The sequence below is a fragment of the Carassius auratus genome, chromosome 7 (assembly GCF_003368295.1).
Source record: "Carassius auratus strain Wakin chromosome 7, ASM336829v1, whole genome shotgun sequence".
In the NCBI taxonomy this organism is placed as follows: Eukaryota; Metazoa; Chordata; class Actinopteri; order Cypriniformes; family Cyprinidae; genus Carassius; species Carassius auratus.
In genome coordinates, this window is record NC_039249.1 from 15,555,459 (window position 1) to 15,578,284 (window position 22,826).

Sequence of the window (22,826 nt, forward strand, 5' to 3'; positions counted from 1 at the left end):
AAGAAAATAACGGGAAAAAAAGTTTGATGCTGTGTTAGTTTTTTATAGCCACCAACCATATGGTTTGCCTCACTGCTAAGCCAGCTGCTGATATTTATTTCATATGCATATTAAAACTGGAGAGTGGATGCTTTGTAGACGGTTTCCAAAAATTGTACAGTGATTGCTTCATTGCTGATGGGTCTTTTATAAGCCTCATAGGAATCCTTGAGAGAAACACCAGTCTGCGCTCTTTGCTAAAGTGTGATTGAATGTTGCATTTAGCCTCTAATAAAGTTCTATTGGAGACTTTTGCAGCTGGCTTCCATCTGGAGTTTGTGGAGAGGCTTTAACTCTGTGTGAGTGTGTTTTGGGGGGTGAGGGGCTTTTATTTTAATATATTTAGGTAAGCGTAAAATGGAGCACCTCCTGTTTGTTAATTGAAATTTGACTGGAAGAACATTGTGGTTATTATACGAAAAGATAGCAAGGTGGATTTGTGTCACATAAGCTGGATGAGTACAAGGAGGACCTTCAGAGAGTTCAGTGATATCTTAGGCATGGTGTTTGGTTGAAACCAGTGAAATCAAAGAATAAACAGTAGAGGTTTGAAAAGGGTGCTAACAACACAAAGTCACCTGAAAAATGCACCATCTGACAATGTTTTTTTTGTTTGACAGTTCAGAATTTAGATGTCTGGGGAGTAGCGTTTAAATGTATCACTTACACTAAACCTAACAAATAGTGTTAACAGAAGCAAGCATGAAATAAAAATGCATTAGCTGAAGCAATCATGCAATTTTGTCTTGCATTTTTAAGTCATTGAGCTCTTTTATTATTGTGACTTGCAATAAGACCCGAGCGCTAAGCATGGCAAGTGTAATGCTGCGCTAGGTGAGCTATTGAGCAAGGTTACTGTGTCAGATGAGCTTTACATATGGTGCTGGTAATGTGATGTTAATGTCAAAATGTATTCATTTACAAATCAAAGATTAAAGTGTTGTGAGGTCATAACAGTATTTTGCATAAAAAAAGTCTTTGTTAAACTGAGATGATATAATCTGCCCTAGGTAATCATCATTTATGTGGAAAGGTCTTATGTTGTTATACCAGCACTAGTGATCATTTCAACTGGAAACTGCAGTGAATTGTATTTTTAGGTATGTTTTTGGAGTTGGGCAAAAATGGGCACGTTTTCCCAATGAGCCTAGGTTTGATATGCGTATGATGTATATATTGAATGCTGAAGTAGTTTTAGGTATGAATGTGCTCTAATTTCCAAAATGATGTTTACTTTCTATTGTCAGCATACAGATGCAGTTGTGGTTTTGGTAGCATTTTTTTTTCTCAGATCCAAATTCTTGGAAATGAAGCCTATAAACCACCACTGGCTTTGCACCCCTTTTCCTAAATTAATTACTTCAGACTTATATGCCTCTAGAAGCTTGCGTTCTGCAAGTGAACGTCACTTGATTGTGCCATCCCAAAGAAGCACAAAGTCACTTTTACAGACTTTTAAATGAAGTGTTCCCTCCTGGTGGAATGACCTGCCCAACTCAATCCGAGCAGCTGAGTCCTTAGCCCTCTTCAAGAATCGGCTTAAAACACATCTCTTCCTTTTTAATTTGACCCCCTAACTTTAGCACTCACTATTCTAATTCTATTCTTAAAAAAAAAAGAAAAATCTAACTAGCTTTCTAATCTTTTTGTATTCTATCTGTTTTTTTTATTTATTATACAATTCACAAAAACAAGAACACAATTATTATATTATTTAAAAGCTCTTGCTACGTGTACTGTGTTTAAGCTAACTGAGACTTGTTATAGCACTTGTATATCATTGCTCTTTTGATTGCTTCCATTGTCCTCATTTGTAAGTCACTTTGGATAAAAGCATCTGCTAAATGACTAAATGTAATGTAAATGTATAAATACATCCCTACCAAAGGGGTTTAACATGATTATTCACTGTGTAACTTATCACTAATGCACACATTTTATTATTATTTTTTATATAAATCTAATCTCATTGTTAGCATTAATGATTTGGTCTATAGCTGAGGTAAATAGAACCTCAAACTCTGTTAATGCTCATGTCATTTTTTTCTTTCTCTCTTTCCTTTAATACATTCTACGTCATCTGCCGGAACAGATTCTGCATATGACAGTGAGCAGAAGTGAGAGAACAGTGTTTATTACATTTGAAATATGGAAATTTTTCTTACAAAAACGCATGGGATTGCTACAGGAGGCCTTATTCATGTCACAGAGCCGAGTGAGGCACATTTTTTTATGGATGCATGCGCTTTATGTAACGTGTTTTGGACTGTTAAAGAGAAACACTCACCCACTATAATAATCTACACTTCTCATTGTTAGCATGAATGCTTTGGTCTATAGCTGAGGTAAGTAGAACCTCAACATCTGTTATCAACCTCATTTATTTTCCATTCTCTCTCTCTCTCTCTCTCTTCATTAGTTGATATAATGGAGTGTTGTTAAAATGTATTATAATGAGTTGATCCAAAAGGTTACAGCAGAAATTAACAGCTTATAAATGTGCTTAAAAATAGTCAAACAAGAGTGCTTTGTTCATTGTTTAAGAAGGAACTATGTGGCTTCCTAAGTGTCTTGTATCAATTAGGATGCCTATTTAAGCTTTCTTGTGTAATGTTTTTTTTAATCATTTTCAATATAATCAACCTGATTTACAGTTTAAAGCAATCCACTTAACTGAATTTTACTTAAACCTTCTAAATTTCAACTGTACTGTACAAATGACATTCTCAGGGTTATCACATTCGATTTGTTCTGTGTGCTTTCTTAAAACTGACCTTTGAAACTTATTGTAACTGATTATAGTTCACACTCACAAATTTCCATAGCAGAATTCCTTAGTAAATAGAGATGAATTATCTTTGCAAATAATGTGTAACGCTTTGGCTCTGTAGCACTTTTACTATATACTTGAGCAATTCAACTTAGAAGCCAATAGCATTAGTTTGAGGTGGGACAAAGTGGTTTATCCATTCAAAGGCAGATGGGTGAAGTGTAGGGCTGTGCTATTAATCAAAATCATCAAAAAAAATCATGATTTGAGCGTGCAAAATTTTTTAATCGCTTTATAGCATGATTTTCCGTGGGCCCCAACCTCCCGCAGTATGCTATCCAAACCAATCAGAATGTAGCGCGCATAAATGGAGTGTGATAACAGAACAGACCGGGCATAGGTCTACGTAATGCCAGGAACACACACTGTGGTGTGTATATTTTTCGTGCCAATGTTAACAGATCAGATCGCTCACACTGCACGTTGTAAAAGATGCGAAATAATTGAACGGTGTAGGTTATAAATAGGAAGTTGAAAAAACAATATCTAGAGCATGAGCTTAGAGAGATTTGTGAGTGCACAGAACACAGTCTGAGAGAACGGAGATAGAAAAGTTTTAAGTGCGCAGACTTTCTCTGGGCGAGATCAGCATGTATCTGAGCATGTGCGTTTGGTTTTGTGCGTTATATTAATGTGCTTTCGTGCTACAATAATGCGCCCTTGACATTTGTCATAAAAATAACGTCATACTCCAGGATTGATGCGACTGCAGCAGTCATGCAGCGATCACTTCTGCATGTACGCCTGTTTCATATTACTGCTGTGCTGCACATGCTGAATTAAAGTGACAGCAAATGTTTCACGTTAAAAATTAACTTGGATTGACATGGAAATGTAGTAACTACACAATAAATGCATATAATTAATGTCTACTGTTTCACAGTCAACCCATGGCTTTTTGGCTAGATTTAAAACAAGGAAAACTGCACTTTTAGATAAACAAGTGTAAATGAATTACTCCAGGATATTGGTTTGTTTTAACTCAGAGGGAGTGTAAGCCACATTAAAAAAGTTAACAGCTTAAGTCATTTGTGGATCAATGCTTATTGGAGACGAGAACCGTTTCAAATGATTCAGTTCGATTTGGCGAACTGGTTCAAGAAGATCCGGTTACATTGAGTGATTCGTTCGCGAACCGGATATCTCTCGGACTAAATCTAAAATATCATAAACTGTGTTCCGAAGATGAACGGAGGTCTTACAGGTTTTATAACGACATGAGGGTGAGTCATTAATGACATAATTTTCTTTTTTGGGTGAACTATCCCTTTAAGGTGAAATGTTACATTTCTGCATAACTTCCACAACGATAGTTTTCGGGCAGGTTTTTTCAAACACTTCACTAGGACTGTGCAGTATGGACAAAAAGAATTTCACTTCAGTGCGTGACTTTGTGTGTTTTATATGAACATACAGTCAGTAGGGGTCACCAGATGTTGCTGCAACGTTAGCATCTGCTCGCTTGGACCTCTGGACAGTGCGCTCCAAAGCCTTACATTCTGTAAAACCCCAATGGTAGATTGTTTTAGGATCATTACCCTTCTCACTCACCCTGATAAAGCTTGTATGAGAGCTTTCATCTCCCCATGCTCCTCTGAGCCACATGTCAGAGTCCCGGAGACTGGAATCTCCAAAGCTCTGTTTACACATGGGCTCAATGCACTCCTGAGCTCAGCTAGCCTCACCAAGCACCGCGGTGTAAAAGAAGAACACGATCGCTACTAATTAAGTGTCGGGGTGGAGTCTGAGCTGTTTGACGTAGTCTGCTTTGAATAGCCATTCTGTTCTGTGCCAGTAGTGAGAGAGTGAATTGTTATCGGTGTAACCTTCGTGGGTTGAGCATATAAACAATGTCTCTTCAGTATAGAAACATTCTCTGTAAATGACAGGCAGTGTTGTGTTCATATAGAGATCTGATTTAGTCGTATAGGTTTTCACCGCCTTGGCATGCAAGACCTCTGTGTTTAACGTCTTTGTTCTCAATCCAGGGGTGCTGTAGGATACGATCTACTTGTACGGCGTTCCTCGAAAAAAGATCTCTAAGCTAGAGAGCGCCTGGCCCCTGTCTAACTGAGGCTAAAGGGCTGCAGAGGAGAGCTGTGATATTTGAAGTCATTCACAAGTGCATGTGTTCGCACATTAGCGGGATGCAGTCGGACAGCCACAAGGTTGAGAGCTAATTACAGCATTTAAAGCCTATCAGTTCCATCCGATTGCTGCTTGTGCTGGGTAAACGGCTTTTATTTGGTATGCCTTGGAAGTTTCCCCTCACAGCGAGGGCTCTGTGGCAGCAAATTATTTTCATCTTAATTGCATGTAGGTGGAGACATGAAATAATGGGGCATATTTGTGTTCAATCTGCTGTGTTTTCATTACATTGTGGAGGAAAACATTGTTAGCGGGAGTTAATTAACAAATATGAGTAATTGCTCTATGCTTATATTTATCACTAGTGTGTTCGCAACAGGCAGGCCTGAAGCACTAACGACAAAGTGCTACATAAATCAAAGTGCTTTTCTTTGCCAAAGCAGAGCCCTTGGGAGGTACCTTAGAGCTTAATTAGAATCTAGAAGGATTTTGTTTTAAGTATGAGGTGAGCAAGCACTTGAATAACAATGATAAATTAGGCCCCAGAGCATTGCCTGTATGTTTTGGACCGTGTGCGTAATGTTATATCCTATTTCTATATAATTCAAAAAGTGTGATGGCAGAGGCGCCGCGTCAGACATTCTGCTGGTCCTGTCGATTTGATGAGAGATATTAATGCACGGATTGCTGTTGCTGGCAGAAGAGTTTACTGAAATGATGCCAGAGTGTTCACTGCAGAATTACCCAGATGGGATTACGTGGACTATTCAGATTTTACGAGGCCGTTTAGAATATTTTTCTTGTCACGGAGTAATACGAAGGGATGCTTAATGTTGTGCTTCGCTGTCAGACATAATTCAGTGATTTGGCCGACCAAAATATTTGGCATTCAGTATATTTTTTGACTCTTGATCGGAAATAACTGTGCAACTTGATAAGTCTTCTGTTTCATCAGTTTTTTTTTTTTTTTTTTTTTTTTTTTTTTTTTATAAATATAAATATATTCTATGTTTAGGACTTTATAATGGGGTTAAATTGTAATAAACTTCTAATGCACAGAAAACTATTTATAAGTGAAAAACAGCATTTGCTGGCTAAACTAAATAATTTACTTTCATATTGTTACTGTACTGAAGCCCTGAGGCCAAAGCAATTGCTTTGTTATATTCAGTTAGTATTAATGTTAGATTCGTTAATCAATTAAATAATTTGTAATTAATTTAAAATGTGTTTACTTTGTATAAGTATTTTAACAATAAATGTTGTTCCAGTTTACCATACATATTATATACATATCTGGACTGACTGGTCACCAGCATTGTAGAACCCTAGAACCCTTGCTACAAAAAAGACTACCAGTACTTTCATCATTTAGCCACATTAAGGAGCAGAGTGCTCTCATGTACACGTACAGAGAGCATGTTGCTGAAGTGTAGGACTGTCTATTGCCACGCATTGCCAATTGAAGTCTTCTGTTGGACTACTGCAGAAGGCCTTGGAGGTGCACTGAATGTTGTCTATGGATTAAAAAAAAAAAAATAGCATGCCGAGTGAAAAGACTTGTCTGACAGACACTTGTGCGATTCTTGATTACAGTCATACTGATACTCTGTGGACATGCATATGGATTGCCTGTCTGTCTTGGCACAAGATTCAGCCATCTGGCCTCAATTATGCTTTAAACATGCTTTGTTGTACATGACGAGTCCACACTGACAGCAAGTCTGCCAGTGTTTAAACGTCATGCCTCTGGCTACGATTATACTCAATCAGTCACTCTGATTTTAATTGGAATGGTTGAGGATGAGTGGGAGATGCGAATGAAAATAAAACTGTCTTCATCTGTGATGTGGTCAATTTGGAGGTTTTAAGTGTGGCTGTGCTCAAACTGCTTGGAATTGAAATTTGTACTTTACAAAGAAGATTATCCTGCATTATCCTTTTAAATGAAAAAGAACAAAAAAAAAAAAAAAATGTTTGCCAAGTCTCTTTGAAATTGTTTCTTTTAGGACAGTTTTCTTGTTTGCTTCTATTACTACTAGTCATAATGAGTCTTGTGATTAACTAGTCATGATCTATCCTAAAAATCTGACATCTGGTTTTGGGACTAGCCATCACTGATCTATTCTGTATACATCAATGGATTTGTTTCTATCATGTTTTTTTTTATGAAACTTCATAACCAAAGCGAAAGTATTAAAGCAGTCTATCTCTCATTTTCCACCATCCTCAGATGCATTCCATGTCAGACCTTTCCTCTCATCTCTTTTCTCTTAGGCTCGGATTAGCTGCTTGGCATTGTCTTCACCGGACCTGCTGTTGCCCTAAATTGGCTAGCTGTGCTTTTTTGAAGTTACTGCTTTCAAAATATCTACGCTAACAGTGTTAGGAGTACACAGGAGGTCCCAGAAGACCTCTTCAAATGCAGAGAAACGGGTCAACCACTGACCTAACGAAGACAGATGGAGGTGGACAGTGTCTACATGTGCTGTGGATGATGGCCGGTCTGTGGAATGTTTTGTGTGCTTTGGCCAATCTGTTATTTCAGTATAGCACTTCTCCCATTTGGCCTTTAACAGAGGTCAAGCCTCAAATATAGCATCTGTTATTGACCCCCTTTTTTAGACTTTTTACCGTAAAACTGTAAGATGTCCTTAAGTGAAGGACTTTACATGTTTCTGGACCACAGTACATAATAGACACAGACTTTTTGTCTTTAAGCAAAATGGTTGAATTATTTTATGTTTATTAAATGATTTTATTAGGGCTGGGACAAACGATTATTTTTTAAACGATTAATCTAGCGATTATTTTTTCGATGCATCGATTAATCTAACGATAAATTTTTCCCAGAGTGATTCGATTTCGATTCTCCCCATTAATTGACTACTAACAATTTATACATGTTGATTTACATATCTGAATGAAAAAAAAAAACATGAATTCCTTAACATCTCAATATATGTTTATTGCTCTTAGAATTACAAAATAAGAATGCATTACTTTGCACTTGTTTAGAGATAGCATTCAATAAAACCTTGAAGCCTTGAAAACACATAGCTTACTGAAACAAGCTTACTGAACACATAGGGTCTAGCTTACTTAAGCTAATACAGAGAGTGCTTTTCCAAAAAAAAAAAAAAAAAGATATTAACATTGAGAGCCAGCAGCCTGTCATGGAGAAAAAAAATCTCCGAATGCTCCACGTGAAACTTTGGCGTTCCACCCTTTTTCTATCATGTCTAATGATTTTAATGACCTCTACGCGTTGTCCCAGCCCTAGATTTTATCATAGGGTGCGTTTAAAAAGTTTTGCTGAGGTCAAATCTTTGTCATGTGCGTTGTGCGATTGACGCGAACATTGATTCCTCTGATTTAGTTTCTTGTTTGTTGTTGTTGTAGTAACAGAATCAATCACAGGTTGATTTCCATAGTCTTTTCTCTTTTCTCAAAAAGTTCCATCCACACCATATGAAACTCTTTTAATGATGTGGCACAGAAATATATATATATATATATATATATATATATATATATATATATATAAGATGAAAGTTCATTTGTAAACACACACACACACACACACACACACATATATTTAAAGATGAAAGTTCATTTGAAAACATTCTCACACACACACACATGTATATATATATATATATATATATATATATATATATATATATATATATATATATATAAATGGGATGCCTATTGATTCCTTTCCTCTTTATTCAGAAGAGGAGAGCGGTTCTTTCGGTTCATTCAATTGCCTCTAGTCATTTGTTTTTCATATCTCTTCTATTATTTAACCTGGAATACTGTTTGACTTTCATATATGAGCAAGACCTCTCTTTCCATACAGCTGTGTGTGAACACACAATAGGTGTAAACGGTCTGTGTGGCACAAAACCTATAAACCGTTTTCATTATTCAGGCTAATTTATATCAACCACACTGTTAATCTTCCACAACCTGTTGATTGCTTTGTTTCTTGACACATTTCTGGAGAGCGGCCATAACTGTGTTTTCAGAAGGACTCCTGTCAGTGGCGCCAGGCTACACAGCCACAAATTGGAATGTGGCACTGGCCTGGGAATACAGCCAAGATTTAAATTAGACAATAACCTCTGGCCTCTCATGCAGGCTTCTCTCTGCAGCTGTAGGCTGATCCATTTGTTTAATATGGTGGAGTATTCACTAGAATAATAAGCTGATGAATGAGCCGACTCTTAACAGTTTGTGTTTCACAGACATACAAAGACTTGCAGGCAGAGCACCCACTGCAGATGTATCCAAACAGCAATAAAATAAATGTACAGTATGTAGCAGCTAACTATACACATTTGGAGAAATTAGTCATGGAAATGATGAATACAATAGAAAATGCTGTTTTGGAAGTTTCACAAAGAGTTTCTTGGTAATATGAAAATGCATTTAACATTTTATAGGGTACACTTTTTATTGCGTTATTTTTTTTATTATACAGGGCTTGTTGGTACATTCCAAAACCCTAAATGAAATTAGGTGCAAGTCAGCGTACACATAAACTTTGTTCACTTCCATATGTGGGGGCGTTTTGTGTGTGTGTGTGTGTGTGTGTGTGTGTGTAACTGGATGTTCTGTTCTATTGTGGGAATCTCTGAAGCTATATCCAGGGTGTAAGCTGTACTGTGGCACGGAGCCAGTGCTGTACCAATCGAGATCAAAGATGAAACTTCAACTAGTCAGGGCTTTCTTTCAAGCTTTTCTTTAAGGACTGAAATAGAATAACTGACCTATAACTCCAGCACAGAAAGTTACAGAGGTTGTCATTAATCGGAGATATTTAGACAAGACAAAACAGGACCATTTTGTCTTGTCTAAATACCTCCGATTAATGACAGCCCCCATGGTAGGTCCGGCTCTATTACACAGCAGAAACAGATGCTGGGGTGGCGGAGGTGACAATCCCTAGTGTTCTCTTATGTGACATCTTATGTTGTACGGCATGCTTTTCCATAAATGGGATGTGTGTCCAAGTAGGACAGGCTGGATTATCATTGATTTTATTCTATTAAAAACTACTACTACTACTACTGAATGTTTTGTAACATATGCTTATTGTAGGTTATTACAAGATTATTATAGTCAGCCCATATTTTTCAATGTCAAATTTACTCCTTTTAATTTGCATCCCTCTTTATGTGTTATAGTGGTATAATGTAAGGATGCATTGATCCGATACTCCGGATCGGTTTCGGCTCCGATACTGGCATTTTCTGCGGATCGGGTATCGGTCAGACGAGACCAATCCGAATCCGATTTTGTCCGTATACTATTCTGTGTTATTGTTGAGCCCCAAGAAAGGCACAAAAACATGATAAAGCACAAAAAAGTTTCTAAAGCTGTTCCATAGTTCATTGTGGGGTACAGATTAATATTTAAGTCATTAAATTCAAGTTCACATAAACCCTTCTTTCCGCTGCGGCTGTCTGTTATCCTCCATTCCATAATCAAATTGCGTGTTGCATTCAGTTACTACAGTCAAAATGATGAAACTCTCTTCAAGAGCACACAGTAACTGAGGTTTAATACTGTTAACAGAAAAGGCTCAATGAACTAACTCACGGATTTAATACACTATAATATAAATATCTCTTACTAACCTTGTACTAACCTTTCTATGTGCACTCGGAGTGCTGCAGAGCCTGCACACTGAGACTCTGTTGTTTCAAGCTCATCATTCTGCACACTAAATGCGCATAAGCGCTTTCTGCTGCTCTGTATTAGAGCCTTTAGTATTATAATACTTATCTACGCAGTGAAAGATTATTAATTATTATTAATTAAAAAGTCTTTTTTGTTCTGTCCTATTTATCATATGTTGCTGCCCTCACTAGTATGCTATATATTTAAAAAAAATGTCTTTTCATTTTATAGTATATAAATGTATTTACTTGTTTTTTCATGAATGTATTTTACAACAAAACAAAGAGCAATGTGTAACATTTTACCAGATTTAGACATTCACTTTTATAATTTTATATTGTGCACCCGTGTTTTTTTTAGAGTATCTTTTGCTGCTGAATTATCCACTAACCTTTTTTTATAAGTCAAGTCACCTTTATTTATATAGCACTTTTAACAATGAAGATTGTATCAAAGCAACTGTACAGCGTTAATTAGGAAATGTGATGTCATCATCCAGCTCAGTTCAGTTTAAATAGTATCTGTGCAATCAAGTCAACGATATCGCTGAAAATGAAGTGTCCCCAACAAAGCAAGCCAGAGGCGACACCATCAGTGACAGGATGGATAAAAACCTTTGGGAGAAACCTGTGGCCAGAAGAAAACAACAGTTCAATAAAAGTGTTATTGTCATAGATTATGATTATATAATTTTTAATTTGTTATTTTTCATAAAAATTAAGTTTGATTGTGTTTAACACAAAAAAGAGTGATGATCAGGTCAACTCGGATAAGTATAGAAATTATACACCGATTAATAAAAAAAAAAAAAAAAAAAAAAACTGTGCCTGTATCAGATTGGATCGATATCGACAGATACTCAGAATTGGATAGGTTCTGAAAAAATGGTATAATGCATACTGAAAGCTCAGAGGATAGAAACTCAAGGACTTATTTATGGATCCATTTCATATCTCTCATCTAGTGGGAAAAATCTCAAGTAGCTCTCAGATTTCATTGTTGCCACTTGTAGCTCTTTTGGCAATGGTGCACTAGTCCAGATCTCCTCTTTATCTCTCTTGCTGATATGTTTGTAAAAGGCCAGCTTCTACAGCAATAAATATCAAGTAATGCAGTTTCCATTTATAAATGGCCCTTTATACACCCAGATGTGCTTGTTTTTAAAGAAACTGGGATATAGCGGAATGCAATAACAGAACAAAAACGCACAGAAGAGAGAGGCAAAGTGAGGGAGAGAGAGCGAGAGCATGAAAGAGAGATGAGAGGAAGAGGTGACTGTCTAAAGAGAGTCTCTGTCAGTGTGATTGTATTCTCTCTGTGTGCTGTGCTTTCATGTAATGATTTTAGCTTTAAACTGACTTTTAGTGATCGATTTCTCCTGCGGATCAGAACAGCCCTGCTTTAGGCTCTTTGTGTGGGCCTGCTGGACAAAGATGTCAGTTTACACATTTACCTCCCTGGACTGTGTGTACTTTCGTTTTTTATGTTTGTGTGTGCCGCTTATATTGTGTGTTATTCACGCCATCTAAGAGGCTGAGATTTACTGTCTTCCTTAAAATACTAAGGATAATTCCTTTCTCAAAGTGTTATATTTTATAATAAAGTAAACTACGTCACACTCCAGTATTTTTGTTCAACTCTCCCATTCGTAGATAATGACCACGTGACCATGGTAATTCTTAAAACAGGCTGTTGCTCATGGACACATTCTTCTCAAGTGGACTGTGTTTGGGTTGTGTCGGGTCTTAGTTCTGTAATATTGTTTTGTTCCCCCGGGGTGATTGAATTCACTCTGTTGTAATAATATCTTATTTCCCTCTGGAAACACTTGCATAAGAATATACAAACACTCAGGTTATGAAACCTGGCTCAGTATGGATGCTGGTGTCCAAAATCAGTCAGGAGCTTCATAAAAGTGAACTACATGTAACAATGGCAAGATTCATAAAAGATTGTCTGATGGGACCGGTTTTTGTCAGTTTGTTTATTTATTTATTTTTTGTATTTTTTTTTTATGTAAAACTACTTATATACCAAAATAAATGAATAAAATATAATACAAAAATAAATACATAAAAATAAATGAGAAAAAAAATCTAAAACGTTACATCACTAATCAACTCGCTGGTTGCGAGTGAAGTGTTTTTGTGCATATTTTTTTGCATTTTGTACATAGACGATTGATGGTTTAAACCTTTTTCATCAATATAGAGGTTTGAAATGTAAATGTAAAGAATGCAGTGTTTAATACAAAAAATAAAAATAAAGGAAAAAAATGAGGAAAAAAGTCAAAATTGATGTCATTAATCAACTAGATGGTTGCTGACTATCCATCTATTGTAATTTATCTCTAACAGGGGCGTCTCTTGAGCTCGTTACTGTTCACTAACGAGGCAGAGGTAGCATTTGCATTACTCCTCTCATCTTGTTAATTACAGAGGCTCCATTGTCTGATCTGACCCATTTACAGCATTCTCTCTTTCATTCTTTCAGTTTGTCTCATCCTCCCATCAAGGCTAATCTCATTTGGCATCTGGCTCAATCCCACCCTGCCATGAACATGAGAGGGTCTGCTCTCTCACTGACTACGTTTACATGCAGCCAATAACCCGTTCAAAACCGGGATATTAGCAATAACCCGGTCGCGCACGGCCATGTAAACACTGGCAAAAACCCGGATATGCTCATATCTCGGTTTTTAAAAACCGGGATATTATACCTGGGGTACCCCTTTTCTAACCCGAATATTTGGTCTTGTAAACGCGTTTCGGCATGTCCCCATCAAAATGTGTGTTCTGCGCATGTTCTTTTCGCAAGGAATCTTGGTCTTTTGAGTCTTTGGATACAGGAAGAAGAATCGGAAATGACGCATATTGCGCATTACGTCCAGATGCTAACCGTGCGTTGCCGTTTACATCGTTATATTGGCGACTGATTACACATTCCGTGTATACAGGAGCAACTCTCTCTGCTCACGCATGTAAACGGGTTATCCCGAATGTTTCAGAAACCCAAATAGTGACCTTAACCCGACCCTAACCCGAATTTTAACAGCTTGTAAACGTAGTCACTGAAGTGAGCCAAGAGTGACAACCCTGTGTCCGTTTCCATTCACGCTAACTTCTGTTTCCTAAAAGCTCTAGTTCATTGTATTTCTGTTTATCGGCATCAGTTGTTAAATGTACAGCTGACAAGTGAGAGGTGATTTAAAGCAGTCCTTCTGTGATATCTGTTTGAGAGTAATGTTTGTTCAATTAATATTCATGAGTTGTGGATCTGCATGTGTCAGTGATGCGAGGCAGAGAGGCAGGTAATGGGATTTAAAACAGGGTGAATGCTGATGGTGTGAATGAATAACTTAAAGCCTGTAGCAGTGCTAGTGTACACACACTTCTTTCTTTCCTCTTGCTGTTTGTATCATGTAGGCACACATTAGTGATTAAATGAGGCATGAACTTTTTTCCATCTTCTCAGAATCCACCTTGTTCTCTCTGTCTCTGATTTGATAGATTTCTCTCTTAGGGCCCTATGAAATATGTTTTTTTGTTTCTTAAATTCTGTTTTATTTTCTTCCAAATTCTGTTTGTTTTTGTTTTGCTTTTTTAGTTTTGCACCATTCATTAACAGAGACATGCAGAACATGCAGGATTTATATTTAAATCAACTTTTGCGGCTTAATATTTACAGATACTAGTCCATATTGCAATTTAATTTAAGTATAATGACCTACTTTTGATTAATACATTAAAAATTTGACAAATTCTTGCTACATTCTGTTTTAAACTGTGAATTATGTTTTTATGACTGGATTTCACGATTCTGTCCATGTTTTCCACATCGAGAAAATCATAAGGCCCTAATAAAGGTAATGTATTGGTTTCTATAGTTCCAGAAATAACTTTTAACATCCATGGAACCTTTCCACTGCACAAAAAGTTGTTTATTTTGGAAAATGATCTTTAGCCTCTTAAGACCCGTGAAAAAAGTTTTAGGAATAGATATATATTTTCTTCCATGTCTTTCCATTCTTTAGAGCATTAAAAAAAATGTAAAAAGATAAATAAAAATAAAGATATTTAATTCATAAATTATGCTATGCCCTCGGTAGAGGTATTCAGGACTCAATTTCTTAAAAAAAAAAAAAAAAGACATGAATGACCTTGCATAGGCAAAATCTCTCTCTCTCTCTCTATATATATATATATATATATATATATATATATACACACATTTTTTTTACCAACATTTTTTTTTCTCAAATATGTTATAACAGAATGATTCAATATACCATTTTTCTTTCTGCAAAATGTGTGTAAAATGACCATAAACAGGTTTTCTCATTATATACAATGTATCTATAAACTAATTTGCATATTAATGTGTTTTGGGGCAACATGGAATGAAAAAAAGAAGTGTAATAATGGGAACTTCATAATAATATATAATACTATAATTCTATTATATTATATAAAAATATATAATATAATAGAATACTGAACTATAATTTATTTCCGTGTATATTTGTTTTGTCTCCCAAAATGCATAATAAACATGCATTTATTCCTGGTGTCCTCATGTGAGGACATGTATGAAAACAATGTTCATTTCATAACAGAAAGATATATTTTGATTTGAAGCCCAATAACATTTTCCTGAGATGTTGATTTATGACACACAAATAAAAAATTAGACAGATTTAAATGATAATGACTAAATATTGTAATTTAATAAAATGATAATTTGGTGAAAAAAGGTTTCACTAAATTAATTTCAGACATTTTTGATGACCAAGGAGAGGGAGTGGACATAGTAAAACTATAAAGCCCTGAATGTGCTCTGTACATGACATCCAGACTTAAAACTGTGGCAAGTACAGTATCAGAGAAATTCTCAAATATATAATGTCCTCATATGATGCTGCAGGGTCTTAAGATGTTAGATTAATAAAATGTTCTTCACACTAATAACAAAATGGTACTTTAAGAACTGGTAGGTTCTTTGGGGAACCTCAAACGATTCTGCCATGGCATCGCTGTAAAACCCCCCTTTTAATAGTGATAATTAACATTACCATTAACCTGAGCAGTGATGAGAGAAGAAAGGTAAACTTGTTTCAAAGGTTGAGCAAATTATTTTTTAGACCTAAAGATTATGGATAAACATTTGTTTCTTGGGAAGGACCGGCATTGATGAATCTTTGAGAATAATAGTAGGCAAGTTCATTTTGACTCTTAAAAGTGTGACAGTCATGTCGATTTGTTGTATTAGTTGTACATTTTCGTATTGTAATACTATTCTTTATTTTTGGAGTGTGGAGTGAGGGGTAGGCTTATTCTTTCTTTTATTTAAATGCTCTCTCCAAAAACACATTTTGCTCTACAGAGACACTTGTTAAAAAAGCAGAAAGCATTAGCTTTTTTCAAACTATTCAAACAACAATTCACCATCCTATATTTAAATGGCTAGGATTGCGTGTGACCTTAGGACCACTGACAGCAGACTCCCACTAATATGATCAGAAGAATGTTTAATAACAACAACAAAAACTGAACGACAAACACTGTTTGGAAAAAATCAGGGTTTCCATTTTCAGAGAGACATTATGTCGCTGACATGATGGTGCTGTATTGTGTCATGGTGTTCCTCTTGAGTGTAGATGCGCCAGGTGAGAGCTCCAGAAGGCCGCCTCAGCCCAAAACACCTGCTCTTCAAGTCTTGCAGCTGCTGCGAGGCCCGCGTGTGTGTTTGTGTTGTGCACGGGTACACGTGTAGATTTGCTGGTTAGACTTTTAACACATCAGCTCATTCTTTTTCTGTCCCCCCGCTCTTTCTTTCACTCACTCTCTCTCCAGGGCATAGACTAATTAATGGATACCATTCGCAGTTGATTAGCTACAGTTCCTTCGGTAATTACATTCGCATACTAACCACTCAGACAAAAAGATGAGGGGGAGAGAGAGAACAAAGCAGGGGAAAAATAAATTAATGCTCTTCTCATTTTGCTCTGATCTTAATTTGTTCCTGCAATTGTTTGCCCTCCACAATGCGATAAGAAAGCCCTTTTTCCCTCTTATTCCAACTCTTCTGGTTGTGTAACATCTGAAGGAATCACTCTGTTTTAAACAGACAAAAGCTTGCTGTTGGATGCACTGTTGAATCAGGGCCTTGAGGCTGTTGCGGTTGATGTTTGTGTGTGTGCGCATGGTCCTCACATGTGTATCTTTGTGTGTATGCATGATTTGTCTGGTTATAGAGGGCCCTCTGTGCTGGCCTTCCAGCTGCTAACCCATAATTCCTCATTTTGCTTTTCCATTGTTCCAACCTGTCAGTGTGTTTGTTTCTCAGAAGAAAAGATAGGATGCCTGCCATTTAAACTGTTTGCCATCACGTTTGATTTAGAAGGGTACTAAAGATAGAATAAAGGATCAGAATAAAGAAAACAGCTCACTTTAGGAAGAAATCTGCTCTGTGTTCACCTACTGTAATAAACCATGATCTTTCATCAGCCTGTGTGGGCATTTCAGTTTAGTTAGATGACTGTGTGTCTCTCCCCCACACTTATAATGCAAATTTAGTCTCTGCATGACAAACAGCAAGCCACACCTAGGTTTCCCTCTGATGCATTACAGTATAAAATGGTATGAGTTGAATTAGCAACTGGGATATTTCATGTGTCATTGTTACCCATTTACATGAGGGGTGAACTAATCAATGAACCGTTTGGGTACCGCTTTCCAAATTTATGTGCAGGTACATTAGTTATTTCTGTGATTGTTTGATTCCAGAATTTTTGTAATCAATTCTGAAATTCTAAGTTTGGTAATTGATAATTCTTATCATATTTTTAAATCTGTATTTTAAAGTAAATGTGTTCGCTGTTCTCATTGTGACTTTTTTTTTACAATTATTATTAAATTATTAATGTAAAATATAGTCAGTAGTTAAAATAAACCAGGCACTTTTAATTATTTAATTTGATTATATTTATCTAAAAGGCATATATATTTAACATCACTATTTACCAATGCATCACAAACTTTTGTAAGTAAAAATAAACAAATAATTTAAAAAATAGTCAGGACCTGGCTCATTAAAATGATTGAATTTGAGTTTTTGAATGATACTGTTGAATGAATGGCTCACAGGACTCCCCCAAATGAAACTCACATAAGATTTGAAATGTAATATTCAATGCAGACTCCTCGTTAACAAAGAATCGGTTCTTTTAGTATTCAGCTCCTTGTCCTGCTATTTTGTGCATAGCAAAAAATTCATTCTTATATGGTGACTGCACAATGAGACTACAGTAAATTAAAAACATTTGGCAACTGAAATAACTTATGTATTCTCTCTCTTTTCTTTTGCAGTTTGGGAATAACAACAACTACATGAACATGGCTGATGCCAATGGAGCTCTATTAGCAGGAGATGTGAGTACACGCTTGAGGATAACCTTTACATTTCCATGGATTGTTAGCTCATGCCATGAGCCATATTCTTCTGGAATCACTAAACAGTCATTACCATGTGTAACTATTTATTGTTTTAATACAAAGTCAATTAATTTAGCATGCATTCCTCTGTATGTTCAAATAAAATGATTAATTTCAGCGGCAGGTGTGCAGCTGCTGCATTTACATAAAACATGATTAGCTCCCTACAGGCCTTCCTGAACTGCTTTGGGATATTCCAAAACCCAGACCCTTAAAGCTTAGAGCTTGTTAAGCCAGTGGCTACATGTTTGTACACATACACTTGCAATGTTATAATCTGACTGAATGATTCCTCCAGTGGATCCGGTATGTTTATGTATCAATGCTTGGTGTTAACAGAGCGACCAGCTCAGTGATGACCAGAGGTTGAGGAGCACAGGAGGCACTGAGCGTTGAGATGGGATTAGGGTTGCTTTTGCAGGGTGATATACCACAGGTGCTTACATCCTGCTGATATGCTCCAGGTGAAAGCTGCCGTCAGGCTCCAGTGACAGCTCAAGGCATGTGTATGTAAACACCTGTCCCCATGATCATTTTAAGATACCATCAAGCTAGAAAAGGAAAGAAAAGTGGCACCTCTCACAAAAGTCACTCTTTCTCTCCATAATTTTTTTATCCCCTGTCAGTGACAATATACACTGCAAATCACAGGTTGTGTATCTCAGTCTAGCCTCACTATCTGTGTGTGATTGTATACAGGCGCTTTACAGTACGTGTTGTCACTCACTGTTACACTCACTGTTGCCACTGCCTGATTTCCATCACATTTCCAATGCAAATCTCCTTCTCGCAATCTCAACGGCATCGATAGACTCATGATGGCTAAGCAAAGATAATGTCTGTTCATGTGAAGTGCATTTGTTGCACATTTGTTGGTAACGATGTGTTAGTGTGGGCTTCTGGCTTCATTTTCATTTTAAGTTTAGGCGGTGAAGCCACAGCTTTGTCACAGGCAGATGTAACGACATTTGATCGAGTCAGTTGCAATCTCCTATAAATTCTTCTGATAAAAGTATTATTTGCAGAGGCCAAGCTCCATGTTGGCACCTGCAGTGAAAGTTGAGTTGTAGAGTGTTGATGTAAAATTTACCCCAGTCAAATATATTCCTAAGAAATAACGTTTCCTTCGCATTTCAGCTGGTATTATGACACATGGCACAATGAAATTAAAAGCATGAACATTTATATTCCTCTTTTTCACATACCTGAAATAAGTGTAGGGTGGTGGGAGGGAGATATTGTTTCTTGTAACTCAAGCTGAAGAGAAATTAAAGGGAATTTACCCTAGTGAGTGCTGTAATTTCACAGTGTGATGGGTTTTCCATGAGCTTTAGCTCTTTCATTAATCTGCTTAATGTGTCATCTTTAGGAGAGTGAGAGAGGGAGACCGGGAGAGAGAGGCTAAGTATCTCAGAGTTTGACACTCTGCACTTTGCATATGGACCTGAATAAACTGTATATGACATTAGATTTAATGTAAACCAGGTTTTATATACACATTATTCTTTTTTTTAAAGAACTGTGATGAAAGAATATGCATGGTAAAAAAAAATACCCTGTTTAATTTAGGGTTAAAAAACAGCAGCTGTGGTTGCCAGACAGTCACTGTAAAAAAAAGGTTTTTTTACTAGTGGGTGCAGGACACTATAGTTAATTTATGTAAGTGAGGATGGCAAAATAAAGTAAACTGTGACATACCAAAATATCACGGTTATGTATGTAACCCTCGTTCCCTGAAGCAGGGAACAGAGGGGAAGTCGTGGCCTAGTGGTTAGAGAGTTTGACTCCTAACCCTAGGGTTGTGGGTTTGAGTCTTGGGTTGGCAATACCACTGGACTTAGGTGCCCTTGAGCAAGGTACCGAACCCTTAACTGCTCCCTGAGTGCCGCAGCATAAATGGCTGCTCTGGGTGTGTGTTCACGGTTTTTGTGTGTTCACTGCTGTGTTTGTGCACTTTGGATGGGTTAAATGCAGAGCACAAATTCTGAGTATAAGTCACCATACTTGGCTGTGTGTCATGTCACTTTCAGTTGACAAATTGGGATCTCGCCAGAGAGACCAATCCACTTCGAGTGTAACTAAATGAGCCAATGCATATTGGCATGTGATTATTGCATTCAGCTGCCGCTGATCACAGCGAAAGTTTAAGAGGCAGCAGGTGCACTGCATTCTATAATGCTTTAGCTGAGGAGCCGAGCAGGTGACCCAGCATTGCACGCCACAGGTGCTTCCTCCTCCAGTGACCTGTGTATGTCTCCTGATAATTCCTATAAAGCAGACAATAGGACCGTGCTCTTCACAGAGAAGGTAGACTACTGTTGTTCTTCGCAACCCAACAGTAGGATTTGGATACACTGGGAAAGGATGCCCTTCAATTTGGAAGAGGACACACTGTGGAGTCACCTCCTTCAAAGGGGTTAAGTGACATATACTCATTTGGAGTAACCCTGAGGGGCTCTACTGCACACAAATGTCTCTGATATGGCTCACTGCTTCATCATTGAGAAACGGCAGAACATGGTCTGCCAGGGGAAACATAGCCTTAGTAGGTTTACTGTGGAATACACATATGGGATCCCAACCAGTTCACTCATATGGGCACTAGCTTCACACCAGATTTCAGAAATTCATTGGCAGAAAGACCTGGTGATGGACGCTCCTCCATATCTGGCTGCCGAAGTGCTGGAGGACTCGACAGGGTCTGCCCGGTCAGGGGACTCTCTGGAGAACTAGGTGTCCGGGACATCACAAGCTGACATTGAACAGTGCCAATCAGTGCCACTAACCATTTGAGGTGAGAACACAGGAGGATACCGGCTCGACACACAGGCTATAGAACCTAACGAACTTGTTAGGGGTCGCCAAGCTCGCCATGAGCCATTGCCGAGGATGATACAATACCCCTAGTGGAGTGAGCACGGAGCCTGAGTGGGCAGGACACACCTTGGGGCGGCAGTGGCTCAGTGGTTCATGTAGGTTGTCTACAAACCGGAAGGTTGGTGGTTCGATCCCCGGCTCCACCTGACTAAGTGTCGAGGTGTCCTTGAGCAAGACACCTAACCCCAGCTGCTCCCGATGAGCTGGATGGCGCCTTGTATGGCAGACACCGCCGTCGGTGTGTGAATATGTGTGTGAATGGGTGAATGTGAGGCAAATTGTAAAGCGCTTTGGATGGCCATGTGGTCTGTTGAAAGCGCTATATAAATGCAGTCCATTTACCATTTACCATTTACTTGTGTATAAAAAGGCCAAGGTGATGGCATTCACTATCCAGTGGGCCATAATCTGAATAAGCCTTCCTCTTCTGCTAACTGTAACAGACAAAGAGCTGTTCTGAGGTCTTAAAGCTCTTGAGTTCTATCCACGTACTGCCGCAGTATGCATACAGGACAGAGCAAAGCTAGGGCTGGGTCTGCTTCCTCCAGGGGCAGCACTTGCAGGTTCACCATCTGGTCCCTGAAGGGAGTGGTGGGAACGACAGGCACGTAGCCGGGCCGGGGTCTCAGTGTTGCACTGGAATCAGCCAGCCCAAACTGAAGGCACGATTCGTTCACCAAAAATGCCTGCAGGTCCCCCACCCTCTTGATCGAGGCCATTGCAGTCAGGAGCAGGGATTTCATAGAAATAAATTTCAACTTGACTTACTGCAAAGGCTCGAATGGGGGTAGATTGTAGGGCTTTTAGCACCAATGCCAAATCCCAAGAGGGAGGGAGGTCTTGGAGGATTTAACCTTCTGGCCCTCCTAAGAAATCTGAAGACCAGATCATGCTTCCCCACCAACCTCCACTCTGTGGGGACGTGATGGGCTGAATAGCTGCAACGTAAACCTTAAGGGTGAAGGGGGACACCCTACGCTCCAACCCTTGCTGCAAGAAGGAAAGCACGGCTCTGATCGAACATTCCTGGGGTTCCTCCCACTGGGAGGAGCACCATTTGATGAACAGGTTCCATTTCAGTGCAAAGGCCTGTTTTGTGGACTAAGCACACGCTGAAGCGATAGTGAGGGCTATTTCCTGGGATAGATCACTTAGAACCTCTGCATCCCTTCCAGGAACCACACATAGAGTTTCCACAGATCTGGACGCAGGTGCCAAAGGGTGCCTCGTCTCTGAGAAAGCAGATCCTTCCTCAGAGGAATCAGCCAGGGAGGGGCTGTCACGAGAAGCAAGAGTTCTGAGAACCAGGTCCTGTTGGGCCAATATAGAGCCACTTACCTACTCCTCGTCCTCCCTGATTTTGCACAGTGTCTGTGTGAGCAGGCTCACTGGGGGGCACGCATATTTGCGCAACCGAGTATAGCCTTGGTTAGGGAGTATGACCAATGGCAGTGGGTGGTTTCTAGTGATGCAAACAGGTCTACCTGAGCAACTCCGAAGCAACTCCCAACCATCTCCAGATCAGCTGAACTACCTCCTGAAGTGGTGCTCGAGACAAGTCGTCTGCCTGATTGAACACACCCGGGATGTGGATGGCACGAAGGAACCTCAGATGCTTCTGACTCCACAGGAGGAGGTGGCGGATGAGTTGCAACATGCAACAAGAACATAAACCACCTTGTTGGTTGGTACTGTACTGTACATGTAAAGATAAAACACCATCAGGGTAACACACGCCATTAAATAACACAGTAATACCTATTGGAATGTTTTTAAGTTTTTCCACAGTAAATTCTTAAAGGCTACAT

The 22,826-nt window shown here is 38.3% G+C and overlaps 1 protein-coding gene across 1 annotated transcript in view; it reads left to right on the forward strand.

Annotated features, from left to right (window-relative positions):
- The window catches only part of tox3 (TOX high mobility group box family member 3), a 50,830-nt gene that overhangs the window by 11,723 nt on the left and 16,281 nt on the right, over nt 1–22,826 (forward strand). The window contains exon 2 of the mRNA XM_026267593.1: nt 18,016–18,078. Coding sequence (XP_026123378.1) covers nt 18,016–18,078 — 63 coding nt within the window. The remainder of the gene's footprint in view (nt 1–18,015; nt 18,079–22,826) is intronic.